At 35.5% G+C, this 13,251-nt stretch overlaps 1 protein-coding gene across 5 annotated transcripts in view; it reads right to left on the bottom strand.

Annotated features, from left to right (window-relative positions):
* PPFIA2 (PTPRF interacting protein alpha 2) overlaps positions 1-13,251 on the bottom strand; it is a 148,555-nt gene that overhangs the window by 20,697 nt on the left and 114,607 nt on the right. For all 5 annotated transcript variants that reach the window (XM_068999746.1, XM_068999724.1, XM_068999738.1 and 2 more), the window contains one exon: positions 2,198-2,279. In XM_068999746.1, the coding sequence (XP_068855847.1) occupies positions 2,198-2,279 (82 nt within the window). The remainder of the gene's footprint in view (positions 1-2,197; positions 2,280-13,251) is intronic.

Genomic DNA, 13,251 nt, shown 5'->3' on the forward strand with positions numbered 1-13,251 from the left:
TCTATCCAATGCTAGTCTAAATCTTAAAAACATGATCTAATTCCAACAAACTATTACAAAATACAAAGTTTCATGAAAGAAAAAAAAAACCAAACCAAAAATTATGCCGATAACACCCAGCTGCACTTAAACAAAGGGACATGAGAAAACTATGCATAGCTTTAAAATGGGTTTCATCACCTCATTTATTTTGACATTAATTTTTTTCACACATACACTTGAAAAACAGAAAAGTGCAAACACTGTGAGTAGAAATAAATGGTTGCTGCTTATTAGGCAAATAATTTATTTAACAAAATAAGTAAATTCTTCAATAAATAGCTGTCTAGAAGAAAATGATGTTAGATAAACAGTCTCTAAAAAGGGAACACAGTAATCATTCCAGAGAGAGAACTCAGATATCAAGATGGATATGCTTTTCCATAATTAATTAGGAAAAAAAAAAATTCTTAAAAATATTTCTCAACTGTGTCTGTGCTACATACAAACAATAAGAATAAGTGCTAAGGCTGAAAAGCCCTGAAAAGTTTGAAAATTTCACAATATACGTCTTAAATTTCAGCGTTTGTCTCCTTTAGTATTATTTTATTCTTTAGCTGAAGATGAATGCATATGTTATATTTTTCTTCAGGAGAGTATGAAATGCACACGGTGTCCATCTGCTGACTGAATGCACTGATGCTCACTGAATAAGCACACTACTCCTATCCTCATATATTTTTATCATCAGTATTCAATCTGCATTTACTACTGCAACACTAACTTCCTCGTGAGCTCTCCTGTGCTCCTGCCATCATATTCCCCAAGAACTTCATAGACCCTGATTTCTCTTTACCGCCCCTCTCAGACAGTGGGAAACATACCCTATTTTTCAGAAAAGAATCAAGGGGAAAGGAATTAGGGCTTAACTTGTCAAAAACTGCTTGAAATTGTGGATCACCCTGAAAGAGGAGGGTATTGGTATCAGAAATTACAGACTTTTGTATGTTCATGTTTTCAGCAAATCATTTACTGTAATAATTAATATTTATGACTGGTATAAATCTGGTTACAGACCTCCTAAAGTCATATGAAAAAGTCAAGTAGTGGCCAAATTAGGGATTGTTCCATATTAACAGAGATTTTTTGGGAAGGAAGATATAATCCCGTTTTCCAAGGTCATATGCAAATGCTTATACTGACTTTCTGCAGTTTTCATTTTGTCTTTTTCATTAGGTACCTTCAGCAACTCCAATGTGAAGCAGAAATTTTGTAAACATTAGCTGCTTTCATTTCTCATCTTTCATTTATTCACTAGCACATATCTGCCAAAGCTTTGGAGAGGGATCTTTTTTTCCTATTGAAGGGAAAAACTTTACAAAGTCTTAACTGATGATCAGTGAGTTATAGCTACAGCAGGAAGGAGGAAAGTTGTGAATAGGTAGCAATGCTTGGTATAGTAAGGAATAGACACTTGTTCTTTGAGCCAACAAAGAGCTTGTATCTGCACTGAAGTGTTAGAGCCTTGCCAAGTAAAAGTGTATTTGTATAAGAACATTCTTACTTTCTCTGCCTTCTTCTCCCCTCAGCATTTGTGTATTTTTTGAGTAGTTCCTTCACCTAAAATATTCACTGATATTTTTGTCATAATTGATGACAGCTCTGCTGAATGTTTTTTCTTCTTGATTTCCAAAACTCATTCATTTAGGTCCTCCAAATAAAGGACAGCTCTCTCTGCCTGTGAAATCCAATCACACTGGATTTCAGATATGAATGCACTGCCTGTCAAATCAGAGAGATTTCAACCTGGAACTCTTACACTGCAGGTGAAAAGGGTGAGAGGAACACTTTTTTTCCCCAATATGTTTTTAAAATACAGAAAGTTACAAATTCCTTAAATTTATTTTAAATTAACACATCATTCTACATAAACTGTCTGTGGAGTTCCTAGACATTTAGAGACTGAGAAATGCAAAAATTTCAAAAATTTGAGATTCAATCAAATTTCTGGTCCTCATCCCACTTTGTAACTCTGTCTTGTTTTAGCTCTAGTCTCTAATTTACACCATCCAGTGTCAAAATCTATGTAGTGCTGACAGCACAGTGCACACAGAGAGGGGAAGAGGCTGTAACAGTCTCTTTTAAGATTTTTAAGGATAAGCACACATAAGCAGTCTACAAATGTGACTCACTTTTCCAAGTTATGTCCAACACTTACCTCCAGCCAGGCAACCACCGTTGGTCCATCCCACTGCGCAAAAGGCAAACCTTTTCTCCGAGCCTCTTCCAGAAGCTCATGTCTAAAAATGGATCAAGAAATGGTAAATACATGGAGGTATCTGTTGGGACAAAAAGATGCAACTCTGCCTTTTTGTGAAGGGTAATAACAGTGAAGCACAATGACAGGCATAGAAAAAGCACAGAACACACCAGTTAACAATACAGCTCTTTCTCCCGTTGAATGTACTCTCAATCTATTCCAAATTCTTCATTTTTTTCTGACATCCTTTTAAACATCTAACATACAAAAGGTGAGGTTTCTGTCTCTTCTTTAGCCAAAGCAATAAAAAAATCTGTATACCCTATAATAAAGGGGTATCAAAACAGACACTGGTAAAGAGAAAACTGAGGTACTACCCCTGAGACTAACTCTGCTAATAACTCAGAAAGGCCCAGAACTGGCAACTTCTAGACATGAACTAAGCATGGATATAATGCAGATGGATCTGAGAGGTGTCTGTGTTTGAAACACTAAGACAGCTGTACCAGCTATGCACAATGCTAGGGCCTGTGGAGTACAGCTATTCTGTACCTTAAATATGCCATCTGTGGCTATTTAAGAGTTGATTGCATCTTTAGTAGTTCCATGTTTGCATCTTTTTAATTACTGATTATATATAAAAGAATTCTACATGGTTTACTGATGTATATATTTTTATAATTATAGAATCGATGTGATTTCTCAGTTTTATACATATACATATACATATACATATACATATACATATACATATACATATCTCTATTGAGTTGATTGAATAACAGTCCAGATCTGTATCAACAGTTTTTTCTGGACTACAGGTGGTGTATATGTAAAACACCATTCTCAAAGCTTAATTTATACTTTTAACATGGCGGTGTTAAATATTTGGTATAGTTACATATAAACCAGTCAGCTAGACTATCATGAAAATGCTCTATATTAAAAACATTCAGCTATTTCACCAGACATTTCCACTGTGGTGATGGCATAGAAAAAGCAGTCCTTCAAATATCTTTTTTTTCTGGTATTTAACAACATGTTTTCAGCTGCCTCCTAATGAGCAAAACACAAAAGAATGCTCCCAGCAACAAGCTGTAGTAAAAAAAATTAGAGAAGGACTATGCTAATGTAGTATTAAAATTTGCTTACTTTCCCAAATAACAAGAAAATCTTGGAATTATGGCTTCAATTTTGTTCTGTCTTCCTTTATTACTATAGCCTTTGTGGTTCAGTTATCCCTTGACAATTCTTCACTGCCTTAGCAGCCTTTCGAATACATGTTCTACAAAATCACAGCAGATTGAGTGATCTTACTTGTAAGGAGTAGTCCTTTAGGGATTTTTGCATTGCCAAGGGGCCACACTGAGAGAATTTGGCTTTAGCAGAATATGGAACTCAAATAAGAGATTTTGCATACAGGTTTAAATCCCTGGCTCTGAATATTTATAGAAAGAAAGCTGCTTTATTTTCTGTGTTTATGCTGTAATAATACGTAACATTACAAATACTTGACAGCATTACTGAAGTTGATGTAGCTTCTCCTCCCACACAGCCTTTGCAGCATACCTTTCCTTTGTCACTCAGATATCCCAAGCCACTGTAGAGCTATCCCTGATTTCTGTGAAAGCATAACCCCCAGTAAAACAAGAAGTTGCTCTCTGGGTACACAAACACCATGTTACCTTCAGCAGCCGATAGGGACGCAGGAACCCCATATTCCCAGGGAGCCAAGTAGTGAATGCCTATGAAAGGTATTCATCTGCCTGCTTAGGAGAGCAGAATTAAGGCAGGTCCAGACTTGGCCCCATCCCAGCTACCTGTGGATGAGGTGTTTGGGTTGCAGCCTTCCCTCAGGGTTGGTTCTGCGGGTGCTACAGTGATGCTGTACCTCCCTCAGATGCTACAACGGGGCTGCAGGACTCCTGAGGCTACTGGCTCTGAGAGCTGGCATGGCCACCCTTAGGGAGAGACATGCTTTCAGGAATGCCCCTGCCTCACCTGGCCACTTTTGGTGCCCCACGGCAGAGCATGGACTGCACAAAACCCTGTACAATGTGTTCCTTCCCTGCAGCCAGCCCAAGCCCAGGGAGCAGCCCCTTCTGCAGCTAGGAGTCTCATGGAGACACCACCCCTGGAGGAACATGATCCCAGAATTTCCTTTTCTGGGCTATTCTCTTCAATTATCCCAGCTGAAAGAGCAGGGCTGGCTAACATGCTATGGAGAAAAGGAGATAATGGCTTTGAGGGTCCCTGGCCTTCCTTGCTTGTGCTCTCCAAGCAGAAGAGCAGCAGCACCTGGACTACAAGGAGATGGGAAGGAAGTCTTGGCCTCTTTGATTTGGTGTTAAACCTCTGCATGGCCTCAAGAACTGAGATGCCTGCTGAGGAGCCATTGGCACTTTAAGGTCTCACTTCCATGAAAAACTTAGTTCCTTCACACTGGAATTACAAAGCACATATTTCTAGGGAGTCTTCTGTGACTGCAAAATTTGTACCAGCCCAAGTGTGGAGGCTTAGTAGTATTCCAGTGATTCTCAAACCAATACATTCTCCCAGAGTGGGAAAGCACTTCTGTTACTTCAGAGGCAATCTGGCTCACAGAGTTAAAGGAAAACAGAGCTGTGGTTATCGATTTAGGCTGAAAGAAATGGGCCAAGACAGAAATGAGATGCCATATATGTGTGTATATACATACGCGCTGTAGCCAAAGCCTACAGTTTGATAAACATAATCCAAATGGTCTTTGCATGTAGAAGGAAATTGCTCTGAGCTGAAAATATTTTTAGCATAAAGTTAAAAATCCTGTAGTTAGACATGCACATGAAATATAGCCATCAGAAGGGATGTGCCTCACTCACTGATGCAGAAAAATAGTAAAAGGACTTTTATGATATTTTGTTCCCTTAAAAAGAATTTAATGCTTCAAAATTTATAATTCCTTCCTCAGATGATTCTTATAAACAGCACTGCAATATTAAAGTTTATTGAAATTATAATTTACTTTTGGAATATTAGTCTTTGACTACTTCTTAATACAAACTAAGAGATCTGTAAAACCTGAACCTTCAATTTACAAGCCAAATTAAACCCAGAATTTCTATTTCTTGACTAAGAGAGATATTCTTTAGTTGGCAGTCAGTGAAAACTCTAATGGTGTGTTTTGGTTTTTTTTGTAATATGTACTAGCACTACAGGAAAAAAACTTCCACTCTTTCATCAAGTTAAAAGTACCATGTAGGAAATAATATGCACTGTTTTGATCAATTGTGCAAATCACCTGAAAAATGAATCCAGTGACCTGCCTGTTTTGGAACATAAAACAATATTTTAGAATGGACAGAATGTTGTCTAAAGTTGTCCTTATGGGATTGTCACTGGGGCTTCCTGAAAGCAGAAGAACCCCAAAGCAAAATATTGGTAACTGCAGTTCAATTATCCTTGTAAAAAAATGCAATTGATCACAGGAGGAAGAAGAGACAAATACCCTAGAGCTTATCACTCCCTCTTCCCTTCATTACAAATACAGGGTTTGGGGATCATGAAAAGCATTAAACAGCCTGTCTAATTTAGAAGGTGCTTTTCAGGGAAAGGGGGGATTTTCCCCTCCTCAGACTTTCTTAGAAGAGTATGACATATTACAATGTGTCCATGTTGCATTGGCCTGGAGGAAGGGAATTAAAAGGCAATTATTTCCATGCTTGCTTAGGTTTTTGGCAATGTATGAAAACAAGCTGATAAGGAAAAATTGACATTAATTAGGCATTACTAGAAATGCCATTATTTTGCAGATAGGGCTTTAAACCACTTACTACCACTGGAATGAATTCCAAATTAAAGCCATATTTTTAAAGATAACATTATTACTGCTAAAGAACAAAATCCTCTTCCTGGAGATATTACAGGAGTAACTGGAATATGCTATTTAAAATATATCATTACCCAGAGCCTGGTTTTGTAAAGTCTGGAAATTTCATGAACATCAACTCTTTAACATCCATCCAAAATCTGATAAATCCTTTGATTTGTGTGTTTTAGGGAGTGCCTCATAAAGTGGGCTGTTTTCACATTTTTATCAAAGACAGTAAAGAAAAATCACATAATGTCAAGTTGTGTTGCGGAGTTGTGTGTTGGAGAAGCAGGGCTTCCTCCCTAGCACTGACTTCTGATGTTTAATCCTCCCCAAAATGACTTCCTAAAGACACTGGTAACTCTGGGCCATTTGCCTCAGCACCACTCATCTAAGAGCCAGGTACCACTAACTGCCCAGATCAACCTAAAAACCTGAGAGCACAACTGTCTCACAACGTGGGGACTTAAGAAAGCTTCAATAATCCTTTGGCCAGGAGTACATGGAAGCAATAGGAAGGCAGAAATGATGAGTGAGACTATGTTACTATCGTGCCAATCTACCTGATATGTATTCTTCTCCTGCACCAGGGAAATTCTAGCTCTGTATCAGCAGCCGTCATCAATTCATTGCATAAAACCCAACGAACTTCATTAAAAACATTAATAATCATTAAATAGAATTTGTGTAGGAAGTTAACGATATCCTGACTTAAAGTGTGTCATTCAATTTTCTTCAGGAAGATAAGGCTGCCCCCCATGAAGCAAACAAGCAATGACAGCTTAGGATTTCTAACACACATAATGCAAACACTCTGTGCAATACACGATGTCCAGACATTGTCTTGATGAAACGTAAACAATATTTCAACACAGATCTTCACATTTCTGCAAGTAATAGGATTTACTCTGATATCTAATAAGGATCCACGTGAAAAGACCTCAGAAATATTATACTGCACATACATACGTCTTTTAGTTGAAACATAATCATAAAGGTGAGATAAATTAAAAAGGAGGCACAGTGAAGTCAAGAGCCAGATCATGTTTGTAAAACACAGGCAGAATTGATTTAAAAATTTGGCTAACGGGTAATTTAGACTGTGAAATGGCCTTTAGTCACAGACATTTTCTCAAATAGAAAACAGATTGAAGTTGTTACCTAGCAGGTCCTCTGATTATTAACTGACATTATTATGATTATTATTATCACCAATATTAAAATGTTTCATTTAGAACAAAGTACTGCACATGATAGGTTTCTAGAAGAGAACCAGACAGAAAAGATAGATCAATTATGATCTATTAATCTGAGTAATCCTATGATTTCAAGGTAAGATTAAACACATCTGCCGCTTGAAATCCAACATACATTCAAAGACTGAAAAAATCAGGAGACAGGATTTCTAATGAATTAAGCTGGATTTGGATTTTATCCTTTCTATTGTTATTTGCTAAATATTAAAACATGCTAGAATCCTGTAACTCAGGATACTGTATGAAAAAATAAGAGTTGAATTTGTATAAGTTAATAATATATAATAAAATAGCAAATTACATTTTATATATGTATTTTTTGCAAGACTATAAATGGATTTAAAGTAGGAAGTGGAGTGGGAGGTTGGGGAGAGACTCAAGACTTTATATTGCCACACAATGCAGATTTTATTTAATCTGAAAGGATCCAACTGACTTAAAGGCTGCACTAATTAAAAACTATGCCAGATCCTGTTTGAACTTTGACTCTTAAGTGATCTGGATTTTAAATGATTTGAAATCCTCATTCTCCTTTTTGATACCCAATATCAGGTCATACTGGAAACAATGAACAAAATACAGTTTCCAATGTTTCACAAAATATTTGTATTCAACTTTGAGGAGTTTTCAGAAAAAAGTGACTGAAATACAGAAATCAAGATGCAACTAATAGACAGAAGGTTTTTAAATCTATAAAATAAGGAAGTATAAATTCCACAGTATCCCAGATAACACAGAATAACAGTACTGTGAATACTCTATGTTAGGTGTACATTTAAGCTGTATGCAAACTGAAGGGCAGTATTCTTTTTTTCTGAAGCTATTTCTTAAGCTAAGTGAAGCACATTCAGGAATGCTTAAGACAGACCCTGACAAATACAGCTTGAGAGGACTAGGATTAAAAACCAAATAAAGTAGCTGTGAAATAAGCAGACTTGCATAATACATAGTCTTGGAATCTTGTGTGCATTGTACTACATTAGAGACACTCAGTGTTCCCAGGCTGATCATATGTTACCAGATCTATTTTTATAAAGCCATTTCATAATCACATATTCTAAATTAATGTGGTAACCCTTGTTCTCTAAGTTTTGTACCATTTCACCTCCTGAAATTTCCTCCTTAAGTCTGCAAATTCTTATTCAAGAAGAAATAGCATTTCTACAATAGATCAAAGATATGAAGATTTTAAACTTGATATTGGGTTAACAATTACAAAAACCAAAACAAACAAGAAAATGAACTGGTGAAAAAGAAAATAGTAAAATTATATGCACAAATAAAACATTTTTGCATATATGTTTGCTTTGAAACAGTATAAGGGCTCAAATGGAATAAAAATAATAAACTGTGTGCTTTGTGAGTCTTCTGTGATTTAATTAAACAGAATTTATGCCTTAACATCATTTGTTAAACTCAAAATTTTTCCCCTGACTTCAACTCTCAAATTTCTTTGTGATTCTGGACTTTAGACCTCCCAAAATGTGTTTACTTTTTAAAAAAGAGATAGAAATTATCTTCAAGTAGTTAATTCATTCTGTTAAGCACTTCAGGAGGAAGTCCTGACCTGAATTTGTGTACGCTTTCAAGGTTTACCATTGTTCTGAATACTTTGAAAGCTTTCATTTTTTTTGCATGGATTCAGTTTCAGTTTTCTGCATGGATTTGTTACATAAGATTCACGGAAAAACAAAAAAGTAGGAATAAAACACAGAAAATAAACATGGTGCTGAAGATTAATATGTTCAGCAGCCATGGCATTTTAACTTACCCAGATATGCTTTTCATGAGATGAAGAGAGATGAATGGAAAAAAAAAGCACATAAATGTTAATGAACATATAGTAGTCCATAAAAAAAAAATAGTATGATAGATAAAATAATATCACCATTATAACTACAGAAACCTTTGTAATTGGTCTTTCAATAATTTAAAAAACTTAAGTACTCTTGTGAAGAACAGATGAAATTGTCAAAATGAGATTTTCATTAAACTCATGTTGGCTATTTATTAGGTACCACTCAGCACAGCACATCTTCCATCTACAATACATATTCATGCCAAAGATCAATAGCAAATGTGGAGTAGGCTTTCAAATCAAAGCTTTTTGCTTAGATTTGAATAATTTCTTAAGGATTTATTGTGTAACCTCAAAAATCTTGAAAACCCTAAACCTGTGGATTTAACCAAATTACCCACAGATACACAGTAAAATTGAGTGGACTACAAACCAAGGTTTACTTTTCCATGTGCACTTTAATAATATTTTAGCAAAGTATCTCATAGTAATCATAAATGACCTAGACTTGCTTGTAAAATTTGTTTTGGTTTTTGTTTGCTTGTTTTTAAAATGCAGATTTCATGTACATAGGTGAGTAACATTTTCAATGGCTGTATTTATGCCTGGCAGTATTTTAATTTCAGCATTCATACTAACACTAGATCAGTAGCAACATTGGTATGAATGATTTACCCTCTAGGTAACCTATTATTGCCAATATAATGGGTACAGTATATGGAGGAGAAAGTAGGATGTCATTGCTGCTAATAAACTTTCTACACCATCCATTAATTGCCATCATAAAAAAGAAAATTATAGGCCTGAATGAAACCCAGACAATTCAAAATATTACATTTCTATTAACAAATGATTTACAGATCTACAAAGGCTTGGTAGAAAATGTGAGGTGAAAAGCCTTTGCTCTGATTAACTAAGAAGAGGTTGCAGACATTTCAGTCAGTTCAGAAGGGCACTGTTTTTGAGGACTTAAATTTTGTTTTCATGTGTGCAAGATCAGCAGAACAGCTGAGAGAGAGGAGAGAAAGTGCAATAGAGAAAAGGAGATGGAAACAAATGACAAATTTATACACAGAAAGTTTAAGACAGGAAGATTAAGGAAGGGAAAGACAACAAAAGTATGTAATATAAGTAAAGTACTAGAGAACTATTATAAAATTACCAAATCTGATGGAAGTAGTGCAAGAATTGAATATGCATTCATGATTCATGCTCATTTTCTGAGCTAATTGTAAAGACTGATGTGATCACCTTTGCTTAAAAAGCTTTTAATTTTGAGCCTTCTGGAGTAAATTGAACCAGAACTGCTATTTGTTACATTTTCCACTGAGTACACCTTTGAGTATGCCTAGAGAGAAACAAGGAGATTGACTGGAATGCAAGTAATTCTCTTGCAGTTTTAATGACCTGAAAGTTTGCAGTCACTCAGGGATAATTTACGGGACTTGAAGGCCATGATAGGAGCAGAGGAGCAAGGGACATTCTGTCACTTCCTGAGCAGCTTGTTGAAGAACAATAAAATACAGCAGGGAAAAATGGACCTTTAATTCTTTAGGATATTTTTATAGTTTTGGGGTTTTTTTGCCGTACGACCACGTCATTACCTTTTCCTTAGACATATATTAACATAAAAGTTTTGTATAATTTTTTTACTCTGCTGTGTTTTACCCATTCTTCTTTTAAATCCTAATTCTACAGTTAATCCGATAGGATATTTACCTCTGCTGGAGAGAGTTGTTTCGAGAAACAGCTGCATGCATCAGGGTATAAGCTTATATTTACCCAGAAGTTCCAAATTGCAATGGATAGGCTTATGCATGTAGATAAGATAGGGACTAGAGCCTTGGGGCTTTTTGTTTTATTAAAAACTTGGAATTTTCCAATAAAAATACTCTTACATTTTATGAGGAAAAGAATTTTAAAAACTTGGCAAAGGATAAAAATATTATTTTTTAAAAATAAAATATTTTAAAAATATGAGTTAGATATAGAATATATTGTATCATTTTCCATCATCAGAATAATCTAATTAAGGTTTAACAATCCTCTGCAAAATAAATACCCATTTATCTTTACATTTGTAATGCTTAAAAGACTCCAAGTATCAATGTAAGAGCAAAACATGTTTTTAATATTGCAAAAGCTTTCACTGACTAACGATTTGAAAGTAAGTGTTCCAGTTAAAATATTTGCTAAAGGAATTAAGTTTAAAAAGAAAATACATCTTTATGTATGTTTCAAAGACAACACATAGATCCAGCCAAGAGAAAACCACGCTGCACACAGAAGACAATCCTAAAGTGCATATCAGAACAATGAACACCTCTCCTTCCTTCACCAGAAGGAGAAAATAGAAAATAACAGCTGCTTCCCTTTTGCTAAAAAGGGAAGAAAAACTAAAGATCAGTCTAAAAGCTACTAACAACATCAGGGCGTTTTTCATAGATGAGGCAGGAAGGAATGAAATTAAACGCAAAACTTGAATTTTCCTGAAGATTCAGAAAATAAAAGGTTGGGGGCAAGAAAGATGTATTCCTAAGATCTACAGCAAAAAAATAAATAGCATGTGTTTAGGATACAATGGTGTTTATTAAGCATTAAGTATATAGGAACATTAGGTGGATGGCACAGAAAAACACCCTAATTAATTCAATTGGATTCATTTTTTTAAAATGTGTGCAATTAAGAAAATCATTAGAAACAGCTATTTGCATACTGCAGAGGACAGAAATTATTCGTAGTCACAAATGTACTACATCAAATTCTAATTGCAGTTGCACACATGAAACCTAATTAATTAACCTAATTAAAGGGGCATCATGTGGATTCAAAAGCAACTACATGATAATGACACTGTCTCAGACTCTTATTCCACAAAATAGTCTACCTGGAGATTTTTTCAAGTTGCCTGTTGACAGAAATCTAAAACTTGGATTTGCACATAAAAAATATGAAAGTCTGTTTATCAAATGAACTTATCAACATTTACCATTCTCTTTTTTCCCCTAAATAGAAAGAAAGAAGAGTCAATCCAACATGCTCTCCTGTGCATATGGACATTCCTGCTGTTTAACATGCACATCACAGCAGTCAGCTAAGACTTAACAGCATTGCAATTCTGCAAAGTTAATTATAAGGCTATGAATACTAAGAATACCTTTTCTACACCGTAATTTTACATATGAGAATTACTTAGGTCTTGATTTTACAAGTGTTTATTCATGTATGTAAGCACATGTACATGTCCTGGCACATCAAGGCTCTTCTGCGATGCACTTGAAGGCAGAAAGCTGTATCTGGCAAAAAAAAGCTGTAGTTGTGGAGTAAATGCCTCCAAAAACAGATTCTTGGGAAAAGAAGGTTTACTTTAATTTTCCTTAGAAAGTATAAACATCACATCTTAAGCTTGTTTTGTAAATATGGAATTAATAGATTCTTGTCCAGAGTCAAATCAAACAAAACTAAAGAAAAAAGTGAGGCTAAAGAGGCTAAAGCTCTGCTCTTGACTCATATTAATGAAGTGGGGGATCTATCAGCTTCTGGACTGCATGATCCAGAATAGCTGGCTTGCACGTGCATTCTTTCTCAGGAATTTCTGCAATAAGATATACAAAATATACAATTATAAAATAATTTGCATTTGGGATTGCTGCAGAAGGGATGGCCATAAGCCAATCTCCCACTGTACCAGCAGCAAGCACAAGGTCAAATCCACCTGTGAGTGGCAATCTAGGACTACATTGCACTGAAATGTCTCTCAAACCTTGCCTTATGGTGGTGCTTTACACGGGATAAAATAAACACATCCTGTGAAATGTCAGTGACTATGACCAATTATTACACACTTTCATACAACACATGCTATATATATACCTTGTATTTCTTCAGAGAGACACTTATTTGCTGCTAGTTTGCATGTTGTTTCAGATCAAATCAAACATTACATTTAAGAAGTGTTCCTGGCCCTCAGAGCTATAGTACACTGTACAAAGCCAAACTCTTTAGAGCTGTATTTGCCACCAGAGAGGCTTTTGGGTAAGAGCAATTTGACATCACTCCTGAGCAAAACGGTGAGTAAGGAGAAAATCACTGATGTTCACTTGGATAG

This window comes from Aphelocoma coerulescens, chromosome 1A (assembly GCF_041296385.1).
Source record: "Aphelocoma coerulescens isolate FSJ_1873_10779 chromosome 1A, UR_Acoe_1.0, whole genome shotgun sequence".
Taxonomy (NCBI): domain Eukaryota; kingdom Metazoa; phylum Chordata; class Aves; order Passeriformes; family Corvidae; genus Aphelocoma; species Aphelocoma coerulescens.